The 27,500-nt window shown below is 52.7% G+C and overlaps 1 protein-coding gene across 2 annotated transcripts in view; it reads left to right on the top strand.

Moving 5' to 3' along the window:
* Rasa4b (RAS p21 protein activator 4B) overlaps positions 1-25,839 on the top strand; it is a 26,011-nt gene extending 172 nt beyond the window's left edge. The window contains exons 1-21 of one of the 2 annotated variants that reach the window (XM_028765964.1): positions 1-80; positions 5,065-5,121; positions 6,863-6,976; positions 7,412-7,473; positions 8,631-8,760; positions 11,116-11,197; positions 12,316-12,447; positions 14,043-14,134; positions 15,900-16,017; positions 16,234-16,384; positions 16,658-16,722; positions 16,985-17,097; positions 17,259-17,451; positions 17,550-17,687; positions 18,357-18,501; positions 18,972-19,141; positions 19,654-19,791; positions 20,962-21,097; positions 22,483-22,603; positions 25,233-25,297; positions 25,419-25,839. The exon at positions 1-80 is cut by the window's left edge and continues 172 nt beyond it. In XM_028765964.1, coding sequence (XP_028621797.1) covers positions 16-80; positions 5,065-5,121; positions 6,863-6,976; positions 7,412-7,473; positions 8,631-8,760; positions 11,116-11,197; positions 12,316-12,447; positions 14,043-14,134; positions 15,900-16,017; positions 16,234-16,384; positions 16,658-16,722; positions 16,985-17,097; positions 17,259-17,451; positions 17,550-17,687; positions 18,357-18,501; positions 18,972-19,141; positions 19,654-19,791; positions 20,962-21,097; positions 22,483-22,603; positions 25,233-25,297; positions 25,419-25,540 — 2,409 coding nt within the window. In that variant the 5' untranslated portion in view covers positions 1-15 and the 3' untranslated portion in view covers positions 25,541-25,839. The other variant, XM_028765965.1, reaches the window with a different exon arrangement.
* The last annotated feature ends 1,661 nt before the right edge of the window (positions 25,840-27,500 follow it).

The following is a 27,500-nucleotide window of genomic DNA, read 5'->3' as shown; positions in this document are numbered from 1 at the left end:
CGTCGCCGACCCGCAATGGCCAAGCGCAGTTCGTTGTCCATCCGAATCGTAGAAGGGAAAAATCTGCCCGCAAAGGACATGTGAGTAGCGGGTAGGGGTGGCCACCCCAACTTTGATGGGATCCCCTTTTATATACTTGACCTTTGCGGGGGTCCTTAGGGCTTCCCCACAAGGAGAGCAGCGGAGAGGGTGTGGCGTGTGCAGCCACGGAGGGGGACAGGCTAGGAAAATGGGGACAGTGAGATTTGCTGTGGATACCTGACAGGGCGGAGAGGGGGCAAGCTAAGGGTGGACGGCTAGAGACAAGGGAGGGGCTTCTCCACCTGGGAAAGGCAGTAAGCCGGAGTTTATAGGGGGCGGGGGTTTAAAGGACTGAAGCTGGCGCTGGGGTGGCATCGCAAGGACTGCCCAGGGTGTGGTTGAAAGGGGCGGAGTGCCCCTCGAAAACCAGAGCTCTTTCGCTGTAGTTCGGGAGCCCATAATAACCCCAAGAATTGTCCGCCGGACTTGCTCGCTATTCATTGGGCAAGGAGTGCAGGTGTGGAAAGTGGGGGCTAGGTCAGGGGGACAGGAGGGATACGTAGAGGCAGGATTTAGAGTTTCCCTTGACTCTGCCCGGCCTCTCCCTTTAATCGCTCCCTGCAAGGCATTTCTCCTCCGACCATTTTACAGATTAGAAAACCGATGCCGATAGACATGAAATGTTAGCAGCTAACGGTGTCAAAGCAAGGTCGTGAATCTAGGGCTCCTAAAATGCATTACCATCCTCAATAAAGCTTCCTCTAATCCATGGCCAGATTTGGGGAGAGCTTTCAGACACCCCTTTGTCACACTGTTTTTAGTGGGTTCCCGAGATCAACTGCGTGACTCTTAGAATGTGTCTCGTGGCTTTCGTACGTCCTCATTTGCAAAGATTCAGTTTCTGTGAACCAAGTGCCGAAATCCTAGTGTGGGGGAGAAGTGACTATCGGAAAACCAAAGAAAGGGGCGTGGCCAGAGGCTTAGGGTTCAAAGTTCGCTCCGTGTTCCGGTGGGTTTCCTGGCTACAGAGAACTGAGAAGCGGGGGAGGTGTGGTGTGTGTGTGTGTGTGTGTGTGTGTGTGTGTTCATCTCTCGGGCAAGCGGACTCTCCCAGCACTCTCAGCGCCAGGAGCAGTTCCAGTTCAAGGCCCCCTGGGCCTGAAGAGGCCAGCTCAGCAGTTGCCATGGCAATGGAGAGGGAGGAGGGTGGGCTGACTTAAGGTGGGTTTCTGTGCATAAAGGGAGGAGGGGCTCCAGTGGAAATTAGGTCTCTAGGGTGGAGTCTAAATGAGCCTCCACAAGGGATCTGGGGCAGGGGGAGCCCTCCAGGCCTTCCCAGTTCCCCTACAACCTCCCCCAAGCCCTCAGGCCCGCCCTCCCTTCCCTGGGCATTGGTAAACCAGGTCATCTTGGCTTCCTCTGGCTGGTGTCTGCTGGAAGGAGCAGCCCCTTCTGTCTGTCACCTTCTCCCCATCCCTGCCAACAGCTGGCTCTGGCGCCAAGCTCCAGAAGCTACCTGGGCCTCTGGGCCTCGCCCCTCTGGGACTCTGAGAAGAGGTTTCCACTCCCAGGAGAGGGGCCACCCAGGGCTGTGGGTGCTGATTCTGGAATCTCTTTTCTGGCCCTACTTCTCAGCCTGCCCCACTCGCCTGCACCCCTATCACCATCCCCGTGCTTGCCCCTGGAAGCCGGCTGAGTGCACGCAGTTTCCAGTTCCGAACTGAAAGTCGTCCCTTGAGCCATCTCATTAACGCCAGCCCCCACGATTGGGCTTCTCTCCTGACTAATCCTGCTTTTAAATATTAGAGACCCTCAGACATTCCTTTTAGGCACGCCCCCCTGAGAACTGCTATTCATCCTACAGGGCCTTTCTCAAACTTCCTATATGATGCTTTCCCCTAGTACCTTTGGGGAGGAGTCTGAGGTTCTGCCCTTGCCCTTGGACATTTTGGTCACCGAGACGCCTTCAGAGGTTGCCAGTCCCTGACAACTGTGAGGACAGGGACTGTGACTCATTGTCTTAGAATTTTCTGCTCTATCGGGATGCTACCTCACCATGCATCCCAGGCTGGTCTCAAACTCACCATCCTCCTGCCTCGCCTTCCCAAGGTGTATGACACATGAGTGTGCCACCCACCACATCTGGCATCCCCTTTGTATTTATTCTTCTGAAGCTGCTATTGCAAACAGTGTTCTGATTCTGCCTCTCTGTGCCCACTCACGACTATCTTCCATTCCTGGGTACCTAGGTCAGCTGGGCAAAAGCTGAGTCCCACAGTGACTAGTGCCCCACTGGCTCCTATAACCTGTCTGTGGCCCTGGGGACAAGCCTAGGGCTATTTCGGGGTTTGCCCTCTCCTTCCTCTTCCAGTCTAGAAACTGCCAGAGCCCTAAATATAGAGGCCTACAAGTCGCCAGACCGGGCCAGTGGCCACTGGCTTGAGGAAGGAATGATGGAAGACGGGGTACACTTCCACAAGTCTCACCAGGGTAAAGAGTATATGGGGAGGGAACAGGACTGCTGCTGGGCCCGGCTCTGTACACTGGGGATCTGTTCGTTCTCTGAGTCCCCCCAAGTTATATTCTTGCCTCTGAGCCATTGCTATGATTGGTCCTGCCTAGAAACGCCATTCGCTCAGGCATCCACTCATTCATTCAGCAAGGCAGTGAAAAGAAAGGTTCTCCACCCCAAGGACCTCTGAGGTGGGAAGCAGTAGCAAGGCAGAGGGGACCCTTCTGTGGGTCACAGGCCAGACGGAAGCTGAGCCCTGTGCCACGTGCCTGTTTGTTACCCAAGTCCTCAGGAGGCTGAGGCAGGAGGATCAAAGGCATGAGACTAGGCTGGGTTACGGAGTGAAGAGCTGTCTCAAAAAAAGGAAACCAACAGAAAGACCGCCCAGAGACTGGAGGCTGCTCCGTGTTTCAGAATTCGATCTGCTCTTGCAGCAGACTAGGTCAGTTCCCAGCACCCACGTGGGGCGGGCACCTCCAGCTCCAGGGATCCAGCATCCTCATCCTCTTCTGCCGTCCACCGGCATGTGAGCGCACGCGCGCACGCGCGTGCACACACACACACACACAGACACACACACGCACACATGCACACACACACACAATTTTAAAAAATATTTTAAAATTTATTTAGAATTCAGAAAACACAACCGAAGAGCCCCATGTCACCTTGGCTGGGCACTAGTCTTTGGGCCTTGCTCTGAATTCCTTGTGAAAATGACTATGTGCTCTGTTCCTGGGGTCACTTTGGGAACTGGAGTCTCCCAGCTTTGGGCTGCTGTGACATAAACTAGGGATGCTGGAGAGGACTCGCTGGAGGAGAGGACTCGTGTGATAACAGAGATCAAGAGTCAGGAATGCCACCAGTATCTAGGACCTTGGGTGCACCAGCCTTATGCTGTCTCAGAGACTCGGGGAAGCTACTCTGTGCTTGACGTTACACTTCCCACTTTCCTGAAGCCAAACAGTCTGGGCAGATGTTTCCTGTTTTGTTTTTGTATTTTTTTTTCAGGGGGGGACGCAGGGGGCTTTTGATCCCAGTGACATCTCCTGCCTCAAAGGTCCCCTTAGAAAATTAAGAAGTTTGGGACTGGAGAGAAAGCTTAGAGGCGGGCGTAGAATCCCCCAATGAGGGGCCGAGGGCGTGGCTTAGCAGCATAGCACCTGTTTCGAATCTTCCCGTGACAGCCTGGAGAATGTGGCTCAGCCTTAGAGCCCTTACCTAACGTTCTGGAGGGCCCCGGTATCTGGGGGGAAAAATGGGAAGTAGAAATTGGAATTCTCCTAGCTTCTATCACGTAAATGCACTTCCTCTTTATGAATGGCAAACCCCAGGGATAGTTCTACACACACCCTCTTTTTGCCCATTACATTCTCTGTAGGGCCCAAATCTCTAGAATATGGCATGCATATATACATCATACACATATACACCATATACATATACGTTTACCAAATTCTGGGCTTGCCTTCTCCAGCCCTTTTTCAGGATTATCCGTTCAATAAGCACCAGGCCCCTGTCTTGAGCCAAGTCCTGCGCTCAGCTTCAAGAGAAGGCGTTTACTCACACATAAGTAGCTCACTGTCCGGTAGGTAAGGGCATTCCTGCTACGCCTGGGGTACTAAGGATCAAAGTGTAGCCGGAGGGATAGCCGGCCGGATCCCAGGGGAGCCCTGCTGAGAGGGTTCTTACAGGAGAAGGCTGTCCCCTGCAGCAGGGACAGTAGGGTAAAGGCTCAGAAGAAAACATGCAGGGTGAGCCTTTGGTATGGAGGTCAGAGGTGCTGGGAGATGCCTGGCTTTTGTTGCTGACACTGGTAAGGGTCCGGGAAGAACAGTGAGTGGAGGGCCTCATCTGGGAGCGTGGACTGGGAAGCCCAGAGAAGGTCCCTCCTTTACTTCTCATCCGCTCCCAGGGACGTGTGTTTTGAAGGCTCTGGGCTGCGGCCTGGAAAAGGCACCTAGGTCTCCACTATCTTGGGATGCCTTCTCAGGCAGAGGGAGGGGCACTGCCTGGGAGGAGCCAGCCCCGCCTTCCCTCCTGCTGTGAGCCCAGTGAGGAACCAAGCCCCTAAAGCCTCTCCCCCTAGAGTTTCTTACAAGCCTTACCCCCAGCAAGCTTCCCTTCCGCCCCAGCAGCGAAACGCTTCTTCTACTTACCCCCCCCCCCCACGCAGTACCCCAAGCCCCACCCCCCCAGGCCCTAGCTTTTCATAAATCCCCGCCTCTAACCCCGCCCCCACAGTGGTTCTGTGTTCATTAGGTTTGTCCTACAGTCCCCTTTCCCAAGCCCTCCAGGAAGGGTCCCTCTCAGTGTTACGTACCCTGGCCTCACCCCCAGGCCCTTCTAAACTTGTTTCAGTCCCACTGAAGTCGCGCCTCCAGCAAAATTTTCACTCTAGACAACCACCCTCCCAGTGTCCCTAGCCCCGCCCCCAGGACCCCTCGTGCCTCCTATAGTTTATCCCTAATCCCAGCCTGGTCCCCATCAGGCAGCTAACCAGCCCTGTCCCTTTCCGGTCTGTCTTGCAGCACGGGCAGCAGCGACCCCTACTGCATCGTGAAGGTGGACAATGAACCCATCATCAGGTACGGCTCCCTTCTTGAAGCTAGGGGGCGGGCTGACCTCCCTCATCCAGCCTCCTGCTCCTTCCGCATTGGGATGAAGGCTAGGAGCCCCGAATCCCTTTGGGACTCTCATACTGTCTCAGTGAGAAAGACCTATCTGGAACTCGTCCAAGACTTCAAGGCTATCCTTATCTACTGCCCTTCAGAGAAGCATCTGTCACCTGCCCGGGTCCATCTTTGTAAACCTTACCATCCAGAGAGACATAGAGCTATCCACCAGTCTCTCCGCTAACCCCTTATCAGTCCTTTGGGATTCATTACAGCGGATACTGTATCATTAAACCCTATTTACAGATGGGAAAATTAAGGCTCAGACTAAGTCACTTGTCCAGGGTCTCTTCACACCTAAGAAGCTGACAAACCCAGGTTGAAGTCAAGTCTGGTTGACACCAGAACTTTGTTGTGCTCTGAGTTGGGACCCCTCTCTCTGAGAGACTCTCTCCTAGAGATTATTCCTAATAAATCTGTTCTTTAAGCCCAGAAGGGCCACTTCCTCTGACTGCTGACTGCCCTTTCTATCGACTACCCAATTATTTCTACTTCTTCTTCTTCTTCTTCTTCTTCTTCTTCTTCTTCTTCTTCTTCTCCTCCTCCTCCTCCTCCTCCTCCCCTCCCTCTCCCCCTCCCTCTCCCCTTCTTCCTCCCCCTCCTCCTCTTCCTCTTCTTCCTCCTTTCCTTCTTCCTCCTCCTCCTCCTCTTCCTCCTCCTTCCTTTTCGAGACAGAGTTTGTCTGTGTAACAGCCCTGGTTGTTCTAGAACTCTTCTTCGCCTGCTCGCCTTGTGGGACTGAGCAACTGCTAGATCCTTGGACCTCCGTTCACAGCTGCCGCTGACTATTGTTGGGGAGTTGGACTACTAGACCAGGCTGGTCTCAAACTCAGCGATCTACCTACGTCTGCCTCCCTAGTGCTGGGATCAAAGGCGTGTGCCACCACTGGCCAACCTAAATTTATTTTTACATTCATTGATTTATTTAGAGATGAGGGAAGAAAGCATGCCACAGCTTGTAGGTGGACATCCGAGAACAATCTGCAGGAATTGGTCCTCTCCTTCCACCATGAGGGTCCCAGGCCGTCGGGCTGGGCACCGGATAAACTATCTCACCAACTCCAACCCTATGGACTGCTGTTTGTTGTCCTATCCTGCCCCTCACCCAGACCCTGCTCTCTAAAGTCCATGACCAGAGCTACTGGGCTGTACAGCACACCTGGAAGGGGCAACCATTGCTGACCCTAGCGTCAGTTGGCAAGCGATGCCTAAGCTCGGGCTTTCTTTAAGCATGGGCAGCAGGCAGGGAGAGGGGCGTGGCAGTTCTGACCATACAGAGACAGAGATGCCCGCATTCCTCATGACCCATCTGGGAAGTAGTTGAGTGCCCTCTGAGCTTCCATTCGGGACTTCAGCCCACCCTAGACCCTATACCCTAGTGAATCCCATGAGTTGACTGACAGCTCTGTTCTTGAGGGAGGGAGGGTGTCCCTGCTTTGCCTCTACACCACTACTTTGAGCTATCGACAACCGTGGGGTCAGTTTCCCCAAATGTACAACAATAGCTCATGGATCCAGGGTGAACAGGAGGCCAACAGCAAAGGCTGGAAGGTGGGAAGGGTCTGTTCTATGCTGAGCCAATGTGGTCACCAGGTACCAGACACAAAGAAGATGGGGGTGGGTTGACCAGGTCTTGAGGTGTCTTCTCTTATAGGACAGCCACTGTGTGGAAGACCCTGTGCCCCTTCTGGGGTGAAGAGTACCAAGTGCATTTACCCCCCACGTTCCACATGGTGGCCTTTTATGTCATGGATGAAGATGCTCTTAGGTAAGTTTGCCCTGCTCTGCAGCTGGACCAGGATGTGACCATCGCTGTGACTGACGGCTGGTCTCTTTGCATCCTCTTTGTATGTGGGGATGTGGAGAGGGGTTGGGGAGAGGTGGGACTGAGCATACTGAACTGGCACACACACATGTATGCGCATGTGCACGCATGTGGGCACAGGTGCGCATTGTGGCGTGACCTATGAAGTGGGCACCCAGAGGGCATGAGTTTGGTGTGTTGTAGGTCTCACGTGCAGAAGTGTGCCATGTACCATGAGAGTGTCCACAGCCTGCACAGATGTTCTGTGTTCTGCTGTATTGTGCTATCCTGCAACTGAGGGCTTCCTGGAGGATGGGGCCTGAGCTGTAAGGGCTGAGTTTGCTGGTCTCCAGGCAGACTGGTTCCATAGCTCAACTCTGACTCTGTCTCCACCCCTAGCCAGGACGATGTGATTGGGAAGGTCTGCCTCACGAGGGACGCGCTAGCCTCTCACCCAAAGGGTAAGGTGCCCCATTTCTCCGCTGGTCTACTTGGCACCTGGCACTCCTACCATTCCGTGTAGTTTCTATTTTCTGCTGAGTCCCTCCACATGGGTCCGAAACCCTAGGGAATTGGCCTGATGCTGGTTCAGACTGCAGGGCCATTTGGATTATTTCCAGAATGTACACTGTTTTTTTTTTTTTTTTTAGAGGTTTCAGCCCTGCCCAGGTCTCACTGTGTAACCTCAAACAGGTCTCAACCTCTCTGGACTTTTCAGATGGTCGAGCCCAGGAGTTCACAGGTCCTTTGGGCTCTGCTAGCTGAGCCTCTGACTTGTTCCTTGGCTTCCTGGGGCACACACCTGTCCCTGTCTGTGAGGCTGGGGGGTGGGGATGAGGGGGTGGCAGGCTCTGCTGACTCACAGAACCTCCTGACATGGCCAGGCTGGTGGCCTCTCTTGGGGTAGCCTGAGCTGTCCAGGTGCCCCTGGTACATTTCCCCGCGGTGGGTCCCTGTAGTTCCCACATCTGGTCTTCAGACTATCACCCCGGGAGCCTGGAGGGAGCCACTGTTCTCGTGTTAAGGTGGGAAAGCCAAGGACAGAGAGGAGATTCCCACAACCAGTCGGGGTCAGGAGCCTGTAATCCAAGTCCAGATTCATAATGAAGGCCTAGGAGCTGTGTTTGTGCAGGCCTGTAATCCTGGCATTGGGGAGGTGGAGGCAGGAGGATCAGGAGTGTGAGGCCAGCCCTAGGCTACATGAGACTCTGCTTTATAATGGGAAAAAATAGGGGACTAGGGAGGTGACTCAGGAAGAATGCTTGTCGTGAAAGCAAGAGGACCTGAGTTCAAATCCCCAGGACCTGAGTAAAAACCAGGCATGACTACTTGTGCCTATAACTCCAGCATTGTCAGGAAAAGACTGGAAGATCCGGAGAGTTCCCTGGCCACTCAGTGTAGCTCAAACGGGCATAACCCCACACAATCAATAGACAGATATCTCAGCACTTTCAACTGCTGCTCGCCCCCCCCCCCCGCCTCAGTTTCCGCATCTGTCACTAGGAATATCCAGAGGACTTCAAGGGGGTGATGGGGAAGCTATGGGGGGGGCAGGTGGGTCTGTGGGTGACGGGCGTGGTGGGCGGGGCCCATCCTTGACTGACATGAAGCCCTACAGGGTTCAGTGGATGGACCCTCCTGATGGAGGTGGACCCGAACGAGGAGGTGCAGGGTGAGATCCACCTGCGCCTGGAGGTGGTGCCAGGGGTCCATGCCAGCCGTCTGCGCTGCTCGGTGCTTGAGGCCAGGTGAGACGGGCTGGAGGAGGGGACGTGGGGAGGCCCAGTCTCCTTCTTCCTCCTACTCTTAAGAGATGATCTGACCGTCCAGATGCTGAGGTGTTGCCTGAGCGACCACTCTATAGATACAAGATGATCCCTTCTTCTGATCTGAATTTTCTTGCTTTGTTTTGTTGAGACAGTTTCTCTGTGAAATTGCCCTGGCTGAAATCTGCCTGCCTCTGCCTCCGGAGTGCTGGGACTAAAGGCATGCACCACCATCGCTGGGCTCTGAATTCTCTCCCTCCCTCTCCCTCCCTCCTCCCCTCCCAGTGTGTGTGTGTGTGTGTGTGTGTGTGTGTGTGTGTGTGTGTCTGTCTGTCTGTCTGTCTGTCTGTCTGTCTGTCTGTCTCTGTCTCCCCCTCTCTTTTGAGACAAGGTTTGGCCTTGTAGCATTGACCATGAACTTCTGATCTGCCTACCTCCACTCGCCTGTTCTGGAGTTACCTATGTGAACCATGGTATCCAGTTTATGCTGTGCTAGGGCTCAAACCCAGGACAAGGCCTCTACCAACTGAGCCACAGCTTTTCTGTCTTTTATTATGATACAGGGTCTTGCTCTGTAGCCCAGGCTGGCCTCAAACTCATGACCCTCCTGCCACACCTTTCTGGGTGCTGTGATTTCAGGGGCCCCACCTTGCTCAGCCTAAAATGATGCCCAAAAATGGAACTTGAGGTCCCCAAAACTAGGGGAGCAGAGGTTGTGTGCAAACTTTTTTTTTTTTTTTTTGGTTTATCAAGACAGGGGTTCTCTGTGTAGCCCTGGCTGTCCTAAAACTCTCTCTGTAGACCAGACTGGTCTCAAGCTCAGAGATCCTCCTGCCTCTGCCTCCCTGAGTGCTGAGATTGAAGGCGTGTGACACCACTGCAGGCTACCACTGCACCTTTGAACGGTGTTGAGATACCAATGTCCCACTACTAGGTCTGAGCTTCCAACCCCAGTATATAAACTTCCCCTGTGTGTGTTCACATGTGTGCATATGTGTGTGGTATGTGTGTCATGTCTGTGCGTGTGTATGGTGTGTGCTGTGGGTATGTGTGTGTGTGTATATGCACTGTGGGTATGTGTTTGTGTGTCTGTATGTGTATGTGTATTTGTGTATGTGTGCGTGCACACGTGCGCACATACTGTGGATATGTATTTGTGTGTCTGTGTTGTGTATGGTCTCTCATGGGGTGGAAGGGGAAAAGTTCTTGATATGTCCAGACAGGGTGTGGGGGTGGGATAATGGCTTGGATGGCTCTGTGGGCCTGAGTCACCTGTGACAGAACTAACCCCCAGCCTTGGGGTATTTTTAACTTCTGTCCCCACTCCTGTCTGGGCCTGGCTGTGACTCACAGACACCCCATGAGAGGCGCCTTCCCTTCTGGCTCCAGCCTCCTCCCTGTCCTGTGACAGTGTGTGTGTGTGTGTGTGTGTGTGTGTGTGTGTTGTCTCTCACGAAGGCAAAAGGGAATAATGTGTTCACACAGGGTGTGTGGGTGGGATAGCACAGTCTTTCCAGTCCACCCCTGGGCCAGTGGGCAGCCTCCGGCCAGCCAGTTCCACAAAAGAAACTGAATATGCCCGAGACAGTCCGTTTGGGAGGAAGTGGTCTCTCCAGTTAATAGAGGGATGCGTGTTGCATGATTGATACTTTGCATATCTTGTGGCTGCCTGAGGCTGGAGCTATGAGGAATGGCTGAGCCATAGCCTATCCGCCCTCATTCTTCCTCTCATCCACAATCCCCTCCCATCTGCCTCTCTCCACCCTCCTCAGCCATGCTGACACCGGGCTGCCTCTGGCAGTGCTCATGGTTGCATGCATGGACCTAGGGGCCGTCACTTAAGCATTCCTCACTAGGATGGGCAACACAGACACATGTCTTCTCACCCCCGCACTCCCCTACCTCTGCTCCAAGCCAAGCCACCAGCCTCCTCTTAGCAAGTCTGGTAGGGGAGCATGATGCCCACCCCTGCTCTTTGAGACAGTCTTGCTATGCATCTCACACTGACAGTATGCCATTCAGGCTAGCCTCAAACTCACGATCCTCCTGCCTCAGCTTCCTGAGTGCTGTGTGTCTGATAGTTCCCAGCTGTTCTTGCCTTCTCTTCTGTTGAACAAGTCAGGCACAAGGGTATCTCTGCAGCTGTTCGGTTAGGAGCCTTCACGGCCGGTAGGCAAGGGGGCTATGAGTGATCGTAGTGGGGGAGGGGAGAATCGCCATGCAGTCAGCCAGTATGATGTCAGCAGCCATGGATGAGCCAATCCCAGCCTGCCGTGTTCACCCCATCCTGCAGACGAGCTGCAGGAGCAATAATCCCCTGTCCCGGTTCACTCCCAGGGACTTAGCACCAAAAGACCGGAATGGCGCATCCGACCCTTTTGTCCGAGTGCACTACAATGGCCGGACCCAGGAGACCTCGGTAAGAAAACTGGATGGACTGGAGGGGATGGAGTGGGGGACGCGAAAACTCTGAACAGCTTCTGAATCTTGAGTTTCATATGAACATCTTCCTTGAAGAGGGTGACACCCTGCAGGAGCTTGTCCAGAGCTGGGTTCTCAATGCAACCTCTGTTTTGCTGCGTGGCCTTAGATGAGATGCTTGTTCTCGCTGGACCTCAATTTCCCCTTTGTGAAGTGTGCTATCTCTTATGAAGTGTTTCTTCAATACAGGGGACTGAATCCTGTACTCAGAACATGCTAGGCAGATGCTCTACCACTGAGCCACGCCCCAGCCCCTCACTGGGGGATTCTAGGCAGATGCTCTACCACTGAGCCACGCCCCAGCCCCTCACTGGGGGATTCTAGGCAGGGGCTCTACCACTGAGCCACGCCCCCAGCCCCTCACTGGGGGATTCTAGGCAGGAGCTCTACCACTGAGCCACGCCCCAGCCCCTCACTGGGGGATTCTAGGCAGGGGCTCTCCCACTGAGCCACGCCCCCAGCTCCTCACTGGGGGATTCTAGGCAGGAGCTCTACCACTGAGCCACGCCCCAGCCCCTCATTGGGGGATTCTAGGCAGGGGCTCTACCACTGAGCCACGCCCCCAGCCCCTCACTGTGGGTGGGATTCTAGGCAGGGGCTCTCCCACTGAGCCACGCCCCCAGCTCCTCACTGGGGGATTCTAGGCAGGGGCTCTACCACTGAGCCACGCCCCCAGCCCCTCACTGTGGGTGGGATTCTAGGCAGGGTCTCCACCGCTGAGCCACGCCCCCAGCCCTTTTAATCATTTATTTATTTGTAGGTGGGTTGCCTTAGGGACACCCTTTACCCACTCAAAAACTCATCTCACATTAGCAGCAGGACTCGGGCACCAAGTTTAAGGCATTCATTTTTTTTTTTTTTTAAAAGAGTAAGAGTCTCACTAAGTGGCTCAAGCTGGCCTTGAACTTTCAGTCTTCTGGCCTTCTGAGTAGCTGGAGTGACAGGCTTGCTCCACCACTGCTGGTTGGATCTGGAAGCATTTACCAGTACAGAGCCAGGGGAGGTGTTGGCGCTGGGCAGTCCTGTGAACTGAGTCCACTATCCCTATCGGAGCAGGTGGTGAAGAAATCCTGCTACCCACGCTGGAATGAGACGTTTGATTTTGAGCTAGAAAAGGGAGCCTCGGAAGCACTGCTGGTAGAGGTCTGGGACTGGGATCTTGTTAGCCGGAATGACTTCCTAGGCAAAGTAAGTACCAGCCCCACCCCCCACTTGCTTCAACCCCATCCCCACCCCCACCTGCCCAGGCCACACCCACCGCCTGCCCAGGCCACACCCACCGCCTGCCCATGCCACACCCACCGCCTGCCCAGGCTACACCCACCACCTGCCTAGCCTACACCCACCTCCTGCCCAGCCTACACCCACCACCTGCCCAGCCTACACCCACCACCTGCCCAGGCTACACCCACCTCCTGCCCAGGCTACACCCACCTCCTGCCCAGGCTACACCCACCACCTGCCCAGGTTACACCCACTACTGGCCCAGGCTACACCCACTGACTGCCCAGACCACACCCATCTGGTATCCATTTCTGCTAATACACTGACTTTCTCAGACTGTAAAGTTAGGATTGCTCTGATCCAGCTATTCTGGTGCTCTGGGACCATGGTGCCCCTCTGCTGTAGGAGAGCAATACTTGAAGCCAAGCCTAGTGGCACAAGCCCTTCATCCCAGATATTTGGGAGGCTGAGGCAAGATCTCCTTTCCACGTGGACTACAGAGTGAATTCATCATGGCCAGCCGGGGCTACTTAGCCATACCTTGTTTCAAAATAAAAAGTAAGCCAGGCATTGCAGCTCTTCCAGGACTTGGAAGTCTGAGGCAGGAGGGTTGCAGATTTGGAGCTACCATGGATTACACAGTGAGATCCAGTCACAACAAATGAAGTTACAAGCCAAGCATGGTGGTCCATGTCTGCAATTCCAGTACTTGGGATGTGGGGGCGAGAGGATCTTGAAGACTTAAGACCCTATTTCAAAAAAAGAAAGAAGCCAGGTGTGGTAGCACACGACTTTAATCCCAACACTCAGGAGGCAGAGGCAGGTGGGTCTCTTTAAGTCTGAAGCCAGCCTGGTCTACAGAGTGAGTGCTAGGCCAACCTGTGCTACATAGGGAGACCTTGTCTGGAGAAAACAAAACAGAAAGTTTCTTTTTAAAAAAAAAAAAAAAATGAAACACATTCTTGTAGTCTTCAGGGTTCTCTAGAGTAACAGAACCTAAAGAAAGAAGGGGGGGTCTTCGATGTGTGCTGGGGTCCCAGATAAGTGGGCTCTAATGCCACGAAAGCAAGGACAAGCAGGCAAAAGGACAAAAGGTTCCTACATCAAAGATGCAAATTAGCAAGTCTTCCCGAAGGCGATGGTGGCGCATGCCTTTAGTCCCAGCACACAGGAGTCAGAGGCAGGCAGATCTCTGAGTTCAAGGCCAGCCTGATTTTTAGAGTAAGTTCCAGGACAGCCAGGAATACACAGAGAAACCCTGTCTTCAACCGCTCCCCCACTCCACCCCCCAAAAAGTAGAACATCCCACTTCAAATTAAGCAGAAACCCCTCACAGGTGTATCCTCTGTTTTTGGATTTCAGTTAATTCCAGATGGGCTAGCACCTGCCTAGAACTCACCAGGGAGCAGAGAGGGGTGGGGCTCAGGGGTGGAGTGCTTGCTTCACACCTGTGAGGCCCTGGGTTCTAACCCCAGCTTCAGAAAAAAAGAAGAAGAAGAAGGCTCAGTACTTAGCCAAGAGGTGACTTGAGTGTTCCAGCCTCATCTGCCCTTTTTCAGGTGGCAGTCAATGTCCAGAGACTGTGTTCAGCCCAGCAGGAAGAGGGCTGGTTCCAGCTGCAGCCTGACCAGTCCAAAAGCCATCGAGGCAAGTGAGTGTTACCAGCGGACCCTGGGGTGTGTGCTGAGAAAGAAAGGTCAAGGGTCAAGGGTTCACAGCTCAAGTCTCTCAGCCTTTGTCCACTATGCCAGCCCCTCTCGCAGGCAGGTGGGAGCTTACTGCTCCTTTTTTATATTCTTGTCCTCTGAGCTAAAAGTTATACATGGATCTCCGGTTTTTGTATGTTCTGGTACTTTCTAGAATATGTCCTCAGATCCTTTCCCTTTAAAGGGCTTCCTTGCAGATCCCTAGTCCCTAGGGAGAGTGCCTCGGAGCCATGGCTCTGAACCCTCTTTCCTCAAGAGTCTCCAGAATTAGAGGTGCCATATGAAAGGCAGGACAAGCGTGGGGATATGCCAGATGTAGAGTGCCTGCCCGGTAGGCACAAGGCCACAGGGTTGATTTCCAGCACCACGAAGGGAAAAATCAGGTAAGTGCTAGAACACCTTGTGCTGTCAAGATGGCTCAGCAGTCATCTCGACGCTATAGCTGTGCACTGTGGCCTGTGCAAGCATGGACATGAATGGGACGCCTGGAGTCAAGCAGAGCGAAATACACTTGTAACCTGTTTTAAAATTGGAGGCCAGTTGGGTTGACCCTATCCCAAAACCTAAATTTTCTAATCTCAAGACCCTATCTCAAAACTAAGTTTCAGATAAATAATTCTTTTTTTTTTTTTTTGAGACAGTGTCTCATGTAGCCCAGGCTACCCTACCAGGGTTCCCTACCCACCCCATGCTATATATCAAACCCAAGGATTTATTATGCTAGGTAAGTGCTCCCCCTGAGCTCCAGCTGAGCCCTGGCGGTTATTTTTTTTAATGTAGAAGTGCAAACCAGATGAGGTGGTTCACACTTGTAATCCAGGCTCTTGGGAAGCTGAGTCAGGGGACTGTAGAGTTCCAGGTTAACCTGAATCTACAAGGTGTGACTTTGTCTCAAAGAAGGAAAAAAAGATCACTGAGAATTCAAGCCACATTGTTACTAAAAACCTGCTAATTTAATGTAGTGTCTTGTCTTTTCTGCTCAATCTGGTGGCCCCATCTAAAAAATCTTCGGCTTGTTTTGATCTCCCTCACACCCCTTGGTTGACTGAGCATTGGATCTCTGAAGAAGGTCCCATACCCCTCATCTGTGTTCTTCTCAGGGCAGGGACAGGTGGCCAGGGGTGTGCCCCGCCCATGGCATCTGGCTAGCAGTCTAGAACAGTCTTGATGACTTCAGCACATGGGGTATGTGCTGGGCTACATGACTTCCTCAGTGTGCTATACACGGAGGATAACAGGAACCATAACAGTAAGCCTTAGTCAATGCCTTCTCCGGGAGAGTCACAGTAAGAAGTCTTAGTGGCTAGATTTGTTACAGCCTGTTGCCTAACTTACTGGAGCCTGACTTTCTCTGTTAGCTTAACAATTTGCTTCCTGGGCAAAGCACACAGGTGAAATGGCCATGTTCTAGAATTGGTGATTTGGAATAAGGGAGCTTGGTGTGCACAAGCGGCATCCCATAGTCCCCTGGAGTCAGGCGGCACGATGGCACTAGGCTTTGGAAAACGGTGCGAGTTCTTTGGGTAATAGGGTGAGGAGGATCTTCCAGACAGGGACACAGAAAGGCCAAGCTGGAGTGGAGTAGCGGATAGATACGAGCAAAGAGAACACATTGCTAATCTCCAAGGGGAAAAGCCTGAGCCTGCATGAGTGGATGTGGCCCAGGGAAACTAGGTCCCTGGTAGAGACATCACAGGCTGCCCATTCCAGGGGCAACCTGGGCTCCTTGCAGTTGGAGGTGCGGCTGCGGGATGAGACAGTGCTGCCGTCCATCTGTTACCAGCCTCTGGTACAACTGTTGTGTCAGGAGGTGAAGCTGGGCACTCAGGTGAGGAGACCCTGGGGGAGACCGGGAGGGTCCACAGTTAGATGAGCAGTTCCCCCTTCTACAGAGCAATAAGCTGACTCCCGGGGCTGGGAGGGCACTAACCAATGTCCAAAGGACCCCACCCTCTGCCCAGACAACCTTCCCATGATGCTCTGAGGTCTTAACCCTGGGCTGGTTTAGGTTCCCTGTGGGTTTGAGCACTACCCCTTTCTGCAGGGCCCTGGACAGCTGATTCCTGTCATTGAGGAGACGACTAGTGCTGAGTCTCGTCAGGAAGTGGCCACCACTCTCCTCAAGCTCTTCCTGGGGCAGGGGCTGGCCACGGACTTTCTGGACCTGCTCTTTCAGCTGGAGCTGGGCCGCACCAGTGAGGCCTGAGAGGACTTGTCCCAGGCAGGGTGGAGGAGGCCCTCTTTAGCACATTAATTAATGGGCCCCTCTAAAGGCTGTTCCCTCCCTGAAAAGAATAGTCCAGGCAGGGCAGGTGGGAAATGTTGAGAAAGCCATTGACTGAGGGGCCAAGACTCCATCCCCGAGGTCCTCCATCTCCGAGGTCCTCCATCCCTGAGGTCCTCCTGTCTTCCTGCGTCCAAGGTCTTGCTTGTCCCAGCTCCTTGCCCACTAGAACTTCTGCTTGCAGGTGAGGCCAACACCCTCTTCCGGAGCAATTCTCTGGCCTCAAAGTCCATGGAGTCTTTTCTGAAGGTGAGGTTGCATGGTCATCTCACAGACAAAGACCCTCATGTCCACAGAGGGTAGTTCCGTCTGTGTCTATGTCCCTTGAAGGCCAGATATTTTCATCACTCATTTATTAATTCACCTATACATGGATGTATTCATGCATGCCTGTAGACACACATTCAGTAGACAAGTCACCGTAATTGTGCATCTGGCCCAAAGCTGAGTCAATACTTCAGGCAGATGGTACACCGGGTGGTTAACTAGTGTGGTTTATGGTGGCCCTCAGGTGGCAGGGATGCGCTATCTGCATGGCATCCTGGGCCCCGTCATTGACAGAGTGTTCGAGGAGAAGAAGTACGTGGAGCTGGACCCCAGCAAAGTGGAAGTTAAGGATGTAGGGTGAGGCCGGGGTAATCGCTGGGTGGCCAACTGTGCCAATTCAGGTCCTGTGTAAAGGTGTTTATGGTTCCTTTCTCTCTGTATCGGTTGTTGTCACATGGGACCCCCAGCTGCTACGTATTTGTAAGTCCTGACTTTGTCTGTTGGTTAATCTCCTGCAGGTGCTCTGGGCTGCACCGCCCACAGACAGAGGCTGAAGTGTTAGAGCAGAGCGCTCAGACGCTGCGTGCCCACTTGGTGGCGCTGCTGAGCGCCATATGCCGCTCGGTTCGCGCGTGCCCAGCTGTGGTCCGCGCCACTTTTCGGCAACTGTTCAGGCGCGTGCGCGAGCGCTTCCCGAGCGCCCAGCACCAGGTGCGCACCCGTCGGCAGAGCAGAAGGCCGGGACAGAAAGGGAATCACTCGGGATGGATATGCTTCTTGACCAGTCTCTACTCTCCGCACCCTTCTAGAACGTACCATTCATCGCGGTCACCAGCTTCCTGTGCCTGCGCTTCTTCTCTCCCGCCATCCTGTCACCCAAGCTCTTCCACCTGCGAGAGCGGCATGCAGATGCTCGCACCAGCCGCACGCTCCTTCTGTTGGCCAAGGTGTGGGCCTGCAGATTGGGACGGGAAGGCCAGTTAGGTGCAAAGGGACCCTGGCAGGCTCCGCAGTGTCGCACTAATTGGCACTAGGAAGGTCTTGCAGACAGGCCAGGGATCCTCTATGGCACCGCACTTCACAGTTTAAAAGCATTCTCGTGATCACACACAAGGAGACACAAAAAAAGCCCAAAGCCTGTCTAGTGAACTGGAATCTTTCCAGTTCTAATCTTATTCCCAGACGTGCATCTATTGACCCAACATCAGCAGTTTGATAGTAGGATGAAACTTTCAGGGCCAGCAAGTGGGCTCAGTAGATAAGGATGCTTGCTGCCAAGCCTGGTGACCTGAGATCCATCCTTGGATCCTGCATGATGAAAGGAAGGAATAGTCAACTCCCATAATCAGTATCCGAGTTCCACACATACCCAGGCAAGCCCCAACATACACACAATCATAATGTAACTAAGCAGACTTGCAGACAAAAGCCAAAATGTTGATCCCAAGTAATCAGGTGTCCAAAGACTCAAAACGCCGTGATCCATGCATCCCTGGTTCCCCTATGGGACCGTGTAAGGCCTCTGCCTCCTCAGCCTCCGTCTCTAGATTGAAGTAGGCAGCCATGGATGAACTGTTGTTTCCCCAAAGCTCTATCGTTCTTGCTGTCACTCCTAGGCAGTCCAGAACGTAGGCAATATGGACACACCGGTCTCCAGGGCCAAAGAGTCGTGGATGGAACCACTACAGCCCACTGTGCGCCAGGGTGTGGTGCAGCTGAAGGACTTCATTACGAAGCTCGTGGACATAGAAGAAAAGGAAGGCAAGAACTTCACCAAGCATCATGTCCAAGGCCTGGGTGCAAGTTTGTTACTTGACCCCACCTACCGCCCTGCCCACCCAGACTTAGTCCTCTCTTCCCACCCTGGCTTTTTGTTATTTTGTTTTAGACAGGGTCTCATGTAACCCACGGCTGGCCGCAAACTCAATGCCAAGGATAACCTTAAATCCAGGTGGATCCTCTGGCCTCCACCTCCAAAAGCTGAGATTATAGGCATGTGCCACCAAGCCCGGGTTTATGCGGTGTTGTGACTCTAACTCAGGGTCTGTCCAAGCTAGGCAAACATTGCACCAACCAACCTTCTTCCCTAGCCCTTTTCCCACACGACCCTGCCCGCCACTAGTCCCTGCATCCGGAATTTGTTTCTACTCCAGTTGATTTTAGCTCCTCCCCTAATCTCCCCGACCATTTGATAGCCAGGCTTTCTTGCCTGTTTTCTTTCCTGCTTTCAGAGCTGGACCTGAAGCAGGCATTGAACTCACCGGCACCGCCTGTGAAGGAGGGACCACTGTTTATCCACAGGACCAAAGGCAAAGGTCCTCTTGCGTCCTCCTCGTTCAAGAAACTCTACTTCTTCCTTACCACGGAAGCTCTCAGCTTCGCTAAGACATCCAGCTCCAAGGTGAGTGAGCACGAGGCTTCCTAGGATGGTGCTTGTTTGTAAGCCCAGCAATTGGGAGCTAGAAGCAGGAGCCCTAAGACTTCTAAGACCAACCTCAACTACATAGACAGTTCAAAGCCAGTCTGGGCGACGTGAGACCCTGTCTCAAAACAAAATGACAGATAGGACAAATTCTGCTTATTGGGCAGCATACTTACAGGGTAGGGTACTTTAGCATACTGGCTGCTCTGCAAACCTTCCTGGATGCAAACCGTAAAAGCAGGTTTACCCTCGACACATGCCATCTTGCTCTAAGTCTGATGCTCAGTACCCCGCCCATTCCAGGCTTGGTGTTTGTTCTTAACTCTGGCTGAGATCCCTTCACGGAGCAGGACGTTAGGAACAAGAAAGGGGTTGTTCAGATTCCTCACTGTACGCTCTAATGCCACCTGCTGGAGGGGATGTGGAGACCAGATAAGAAAGTAGAGCAACATGGTCCGGCCCCTCAGCCTCCTTTTTTCTGACTGCCCCAGAAAAGCATCTTCATCAAGCTGGCCAGCATCCGGGCTGCGGAGAAGGTAGAGGAAAAGAGCTTTGGCAGCTCCCACGTCATGCAGGTCATCTACGCTGACGATGTTGGCCGGGCCCAGACTGTCTACCTGCAGTGCAAGGTGTGGCCTGTGGAGGCGCTCTGAGGAGGAGGCTGCAGGAGTGTCCTGGGCTTAGAATGTGGACTTAGTCCTCCTCTCCCCTTCACCCCCTGTCGGCTACCTTAGGTACTGCAGGCTGTGTGTATATTCTGTCCTGGGGGTCTCATGCCCAGATGCGTGGTGGTTCTTGTTTGTCATTGAGCCTCCATATGTAGGTATGCGTGTGGCTAGGTCCTTGTGACTAAGAGCTTGCTTTTTCCTTTTCCGGTCTGTATTTTTTTTTTAAGACTCTTACTGTTTTCAGGCTAGCTTGAACCTCAATGCCTCAGTTTCCAAAAGTAAATATTAAAAATGTCAAGTTACTTTTGGCATGATTCAAGCAAGAGAGCACCTGCTTAGAGTCCCCCAGTGAGGGGCTGGGGGCTTGGCTCAGTGGTAGAGCCCCTGCCTAGAATCCTCCAGTGAGGGGCTGGGGGCATGGCTCAGTGGTAGAGCCCCTGCCTAGAATCCTCCAATGAGGGGCTGGGGGTGTGGCTTGGGATAGAGCCCCTGCCTAGAATCCCCCAGTGAGGGGCTGGGGGCGTGGCTCAGTGGTAGAGCCCCTGCCTAGAATCCCCCAGTGAGGGGCTGGGGAGGATGGCTCAGTGGTACAATGCCTGCCTAGAATTCTCAATTGAGGGGTTGAAGGTATGTGTATTAGGTTTTTATTGCTGTGATAAAGACCGTGACCAAAAGCAACTTGGTGAGGAAAGGGTTACGGTTACAGATTACAGTCTGTAATGTAATGTTACAGATTACAGTCCTGTAATGGCTTACAGGAGAAGCCAGGCAGGATCCCAGGACAGTAACCTGAAGGCTGGATCTCAAACAGAGCCCATGAAGAACTGCTGCCTATAGGCTTGCTCCCCGTGGCTCACTCAGCTGACTTCTTGTGCACCCTAGGACCAGCTGCTAACATTTGGCAACACATGCAGTGGGCTGGGCCCACATTAGTCATCAATCAGAAATGCCCCACAGGCTTCCCTACCGACCCATCTGATGGAGACAGTTGCTCATTTGACTCTCCCTTCCCAGATTGCTCTAGCTTGTATGTACCAAGCAGAAAGTCGTGAGGGGCTGGGGGCGTGGCTCAGAAGAGAGGACCTGCCAATGAGGAGGAACAGGTAGACTTCTGAGCCACTGTCCCTGCAGAGTGTGAACGAGATGAACCAGTGGCTGTCTGCACTGCGCAAAGTGAGCACCAACAACACGGGCCTCCTGGGATCATACCACCCCGGCATCTTCCGTGGGGACAAGTGGAGCTGCTGTCACCAGAAGGACAAGACAGGTGGGAGTGCTGGTCTGGGTCCCCCTACTCTGTATCTGTTCCAAGCAGGTCATAGGCTGGGAGAGGGGTTCTCAGAGCTTGGAAAGTCACATGCTTTTCTATGGCAAAGCTGCCCTAGGACAGCCAGGCCTGCAGGTACCCCTGGCACAGAACAATCTGTAACCATATGGTTTGGGAAAAACCATGCAAGGTGTGTGATACACTTGAGTGAATTCATTGGATAGTCTGACAAAACTTACCAGAATCTCTCTCTCTTTTAAAGATTCATATTTATTTTAATAAAGATTTATTTTATTTACATATATGCAGGTATATCTGTGTGCATAGTGTGTGTGTGTGTGTGTGTGTGTGTGTGTGTAGGTGCCTGTAGAGGGCAGAAGTTTGTCGGATCCCTTAGAACTAGTTATAGAGAGTTGTGAGATGCCATGTAGATGCTGGGAATCAAATCCTGGTCCTCTGGAAGAGCAAACAGTGCTCTTACCTGCTGAGCCAACTTTCTGGTATTATGGTCATGTGACACTGTCCATCAGTTCTGGAAATTTCAAGACCTTCCCCACTCACAAAGTTAACTAAAGCTTAAAGCTCTCAGCCCACAGAGCCTGGCATAGGAAAAGCTGACCGCCCCACTGCACTGTGCCGGCTCCGCCCCACCGCCCCGACTGCATTGTACCGGCTCCGTCCCTACTGCACTGTGCCGGCTCTTCCCTGACTTTGCTCTTTGTGGCCATCGAAGCGGTTCCCTCATTGGAGCTGATGTGGGGCTCACTGTGGTCCGTGAGACAACCTGAGGTCCCGGTTTACCAGGAAGAAGTTGAGACTAGAATGCCTGTGCACGTGTGTGCATGCATACATGAGTGCGTGTGTGTGTCTGCATATGGCACTCAGGCCCACCAACACACTAGGTAAGCACGCTACCACTGAGGCACACCGAGCTCCTCAGGGATTCTAGGTAGCAGCTTTACTGCTAGGGCACGCCCACAGTCTATAACTGAGGCTTACAGTGGGCATGTAAGTGGGCAGAGGTGGCAGAGCTGGTAATTAGCAGGACCACTTCATTCCAATGCTGGAAGCTCGGGCCCATCTTACTATGATGGCGTAGTTCAGGGCAACTTCCAGACCTTCCAGAATGCTGCCAGCTCCCCTAATCTGAATGCCACAGGACACCCAGTTTCCAGTGTATACTCTGTGGTCCAGCAGTTGAAGCCATGATGATCTGCTGGGAGCAGAAGAGTCGGTAGTGGCAGGCAGGCAGGATCATCTCAGCAGCCCCTAGTGGACCCCTCAAGACTCCTCGCCTACACGAAGCTCCATTATTTCCTTTTCTGCACTCCCAGGAAGCTGGGCATGGCATTTCCATTGTAACCCTGCCCTCTCTCTGCCTCCAGATCAGGGATGTGACAAGACCCACTCTCGAGTGACCCTGCAGGAATGGAATGACCCACTGGACCATGACCTTGAGGCTCAGCTCATGTACAGGCACCTGCTAGGCATGGAGGCTGCTCTTCGGTGAGGAGGCTCAAGGAGGGGCAGCTGCATGGTCCTCGCAGACGTGCCCGCCTGAGGGCTGCTAAGAAACAGCTGGCCTGTGCCTTTCTCTTTTGGTTGGTTGTTTGCCTCTGACTCCATGTGTGTTTTTCTGCCTTAGGCAGATTTACTTTTATCCAAGTGTGGTATGCGCACCTTTGAGCCTAGCACTCGGGAGGCTGAGGCAGAGGATTTGTATGAGTTGGAGGTCAACCTAGGCAAGTTCTAGGCCAGCCAAGGTTGCATAGTGAAACCTTGTCTCAAAACAAACAAACAAACAAACAAAATAGTTATATTTTTATTTTCATGTGTGTATGCCTCCTTATGCCATATGTGCACAGGTACCTGTGGGGTGAGAAGAGGGCATCAGATTCCCCTGGAGTGTAGTTAAAGGTGATCGTGAGCCACCTGATGTGAATGGGGGATGGGACATGACGGAACTCAGGCCTAGAAGAGCCTTTTGTGCACCCTTATTCTCTATCCATCTATCTCACCCCTTTTTATTTCTAGTTCCGTTTAATCTCATTGTTTTAATTATGTGTATACATGTGCACCTATGTGTGAGGATGTGCACATGAGTACAGGTGCCTACAGAAGCCAGAGACGCTGGATGCTGGAGCTGGAGTTGTAAGTGCTGCGAATGGACCACTCAGGCCCTTTGGAGGAGAAGCACATGCTCTGAACCACTGAGACACCTCTCCATCCTCCTCCTCCCTCTCCATCCTCCTCCTCTCTCTCCATCCTCCTCCTCCCTCTCCATCCTCCTCCTCCCTCTCCATCCTCCTCCTCCCTCTCCATTCTCCTCCTCCCTCTCCATCCTCCTCCTCTCTCTCCATCCTCCTCTCCCTCTCCATCCTCCTCTCTCCATCCTCCTCCCTCTCCATCCTCCTCCTCCCTCTCCATCCTCCTCCTCCCTCTCCATCCTCCTCCTCTCTCTCCAGGATTCACCTCTCTCTCCAACATCCTCCTTTTTCTTTTTTTTAAAAATTCTTTCGTTTTTGTGACAAGATTTTTGCTCAAGATCTCTGATTAGTCTTGAGCTCACTGCTTTGACAAGATTGACTTCCGAAAATCCCTGCCTATCTTTGCCTCCCCAGCTCTGGGATTACAAGCAAGCAGTACCATAACTGGCTTTTTAAAAAATTTATTTATTTATGTATATGAGTACACTGCCACTGTCTTCAGACCCATCAGAAGAGGGCATCAGATCCCATTACAGAAGGTTGTGAGCCACCATGTGTTTGCTGGGAATTGAACTCAGGACCTCTGGAATGGGGCAGAGGGATCCTGTTTAGCGACGTTGGTTTTGGAAAGCATCCTGGAGCCTAGTGGTAGTAGTACATGCCTCATTAGCTCTGAACCACTGGGAGGGGCCAGGGTGGAGGATGCTCTAAGGCCATCTCAGCTCCCTAGAGCTTTCTCCTAGGCTATGCAAAGGGGGCTCTTGTCTGCACGTGCCTCCTGGACCCCGGGAAGTGATTCAAAGGTCCTTGTTACTGAGTGATCTTCCAGAATTTTGGTCTTCCCTCAAAAATCTGAACAGGAGAGATGGCTCAGAAGTTTTGAACACTGACCTGATATCTCACAATGGTCTGTGACTTCAGTTCCATGAGGGACAGACACCTTCTTCAGGCCTCTTCGCGTACTAGGCATGCATGCATGTGCTGCACAAACACACACATGTATACAAAAAATACTGGGGCTGGAGAAATGGCTCAGTGGTTAAGAGCACTGACTGCTCTTCCAAAGGCCTTGAGTTCAATTCCCAGCAACCACATGGTGGCTCATAATCATCTGTAATGGGATCTGATGCCCCCTTCTGGTGTGTCTGAAGACAGCTACAGTGTACTCATATAAATAAAATAAATCTAAAAAAATACTTATACATATAAAATAATATGTTTTAAAGTTTTTTTTTTAATAAAAAGATAGGCATGGTGGTACATGCCTTTAATCCCAGCACTTGGGAGGCAGAGGCAGGTGGATTTCTGAGTTCAAGGCCATCCTGGTCTACAGAGTGAGTTCCAGGACAGCCAGGGCTACACAGAGAAACCCTGTCTCGAAAAACCAAAACAAAAAAAAGAAAAAAGAAAAAAAAAAAGAAAAGAAATAACAAGGCCTGGAGGACAAAGGGAAGACCAGGCTTTCCCATCCCAGCCCTGCCGCTGACTGCCTCCCATAGCTGGTATCTGAGGACCGTCAGACTGCATCCGGCTCATTTCCCATAGGCCCTGCAGAACCAGGGTGACACAGCTTGGCTTGGTTTACTGTTGGCCTTCTGGTCAGGCATGGTGCTCATCATTCCTGTACCCCTAGCACTAGAGAGGCTGAGGCAGGGGGATTGCAATTTCAAGATCAGGCTTGGCTGTATGGTGAGAACAGCTTTAAAGGTACTGACCAGGAGAGGCTTTTGTCCTCTATATGTTTGAATGGTGGGCTACAGAGGAACATGGCTGGAACCAGAAAAGTGGAAGCTGAGCCCGTGTTGATTCCTTGTGGACTGAAAGCACCTGTTTGTACCGTACTCCCTACTCAGAGAGCCCATGTGACATCTCTGCCTTCCCAGCAAGGTAGTTGTGGTTGCTGGCCCTCACTCTGCCTTCCTCTGCAGGGAAAAGCAGCAGCTCCTGAGTCGGGCAACAGAAGCAGGCACCTCACCCACAGGCTGTGGTGGAGGTAGGTCACTCCCACCTGGGACTCGGGGTTTGGTGACTCAGCTGCCTCCAGGGCCACATGGGTAGGGGATCTCAGACCTTTGAAGCCATATCTGCCCTCCCTACAACATATCTCCATCCAGCTCCTGAGGACTCACTGGGCCAGCTGCTTCGTGTGCTGCAAGATCTTCAAGAAGCCCACAGTTCCATCCCGGCTAGCCCAGCACCCAGAGAGCCCCATCACCTTCTAGAGCTACAGACGTGACATGTCCACCAAGCCTCTGCCAGGCGTTTGGAGATCTGTCACATGCTCAGGATCCTTGTCCCAGTTCTGGGGAGGGCTGTGACCCAACATGGTCTTCTCCATGTCTATGAGGGACAACTGTGGCACCTGCTTTTTTGGGAGACCCGACTGCTCCTGTAGTCCCTGTGGCCCAGATTCTTCACCCAGGAGACCAGGCTGTCCAGCCCACACTGCTTTGCTCCCAGCCACCACCACTGTCTGGTCCCTAGGTTGGATGTCAGGGGCTCTGCTGCCATTAATAAACCTGCTGTGACTGCCAAGATGCCGAGGTGTTGGGATGGGTCCAGAGAAAGACTGAATCCAAGAGACCCTATATGGGGATGGGGGTGACTGAGGGCTGGGATCACCAGCCTCGCTGTAGGTTCTAGGTTACCTGGGGCCAGGCCTGTTTCAACTGGCAGCTGCTTTCCCATACTCATCTCGAGACTCCCTCTGTTCTCTAAGCTGTGGAGCCTGATGGATCTTCCCAGCCGGAAGTAGACACCACACCAAGCTCCTTTGTTCAGGGCACGCATACAGACTGTACAGCAGGGCTGGGTCACAGTGGTCCCTTCCAACTTCTGTGGGTCACCAGGCCAAGTTTCCAGTCTGAGGGGTGTGAGGCTGTGCTGATGGGCAGCTGGGTTGGGCATAGGGTCGCTAGGGTGGAAGGGGGTAGAGCCATTTCCTTGCCTTCCCCCACAAGACCCAGGCCACGTGTTGTGCTGCTTTTGTGGCTGATTGCCTGGTGCATTCAGGCACAGGGTGGGCCTTTGAAAAATGAGAATCCCAGGAGGTATTCATCTAGACCTTCCTAATGCTGTCACTCTTTAGTACAGTTCCTCGTGTTGTGGTGACCCCAACCATAACATTGTTTCCATTGCTACTTCACAACTGTAATTTTGCTGTTATCAATCATAATGTAATTATATCCGTGTTTTCTGATGATCTTATGCGTCCCTGTAAAAGGGTCGTTTGCCTCTATGAAGGGGTCTCAAGCCACTGGTTCACCTACTCAGCCAATGTCTTTCCTTTGGGATGTCTCTAAATGGCTAGCTTCTCCACAGTATCGGCCCCTGGCCACAGTTCTGCTTCTGCCACAGAGGGAAGAGTAGGGGGCATTCAGCTCAAATTCAGCTGCTGTATTGTTTATATTATTATTGTTTTTTTCCTGGAAGAATTAAGACAGGTTTTGTCATCTACCCAGGGATTGTTATATACCTAAGGATGACCTTGAAACTCCAGATCTTCCTTTCTCTGCCTCCCACGTGCTGGAATTACAGGTGTGAGCCATGCAGAGTTTACGCACAACTGGGAATTAAACGCAGGGTTCCATGTGTGTCCAGCAAGCCCCTTTATTTTTGAGTGTCTCATATAGTCCAGGCTGTCCTCAAACTCAGCCGTGGAGCTGAGGATGACCTGGAACTGATCCTCCTGACTCCACCCCCAAAGCGTTACAGGCTCAACCAAACAGCCATCCCTGAATGCAAATGGTATGCTCAAAGCCACACTCAGGCTGGCGGTGCAGTTGAATGGTAGGGCAACGCCTGACATATGTAAGATTCTGGGTTCCATCCGCAGTTCAACCAACACAAACGCACTCAGAAGTGGGGCATGATGACACACACCTGTATTCCCAGCATTCAGGAAGCTGAGGTGTGAGGATTTCAAGTTTGAGGCCATCATGGGTTATGTTGTGAGACCCTGTTAAAAACAAACAAAACCAAAAAGAAAACAATAATACAAAACCAAAAACCAGCCCATAAGGTGATTATCTTGCATGCACGAGGGCCTGGGTCTGAGCCCCTGCATTGTATAAATTGGGCAAAAGGCTGCTCTACATGAGCTACTACCCAAGCCCCTCAGTAGAGGATCTTAGGTAGGGGGGTACAGTGCTGAGCCACGCCCCCAGCCCCTCACTGGGGGATTCTAGGCAGGGGCT

This window comes from Grammomys surdaster, unplaced genomic scaffold (genome assembly GCF_004785775.1).
Source record: "Grammomys surdaster isolate TR1022 unplaced genomic scaffold, NIH_TR_1.0 166, whole genome shotgun sequence".
In the NCBI taxonomy this organism is placed as follows: Eukaryota; Metazoa; Chordata; class Mammalia; order Rodentia; family Muridae; genus Grammomys; species Grammomys surdaster.
This window is presented reverse-complemented; position numbering and strand designations above follow the sequence as displayed.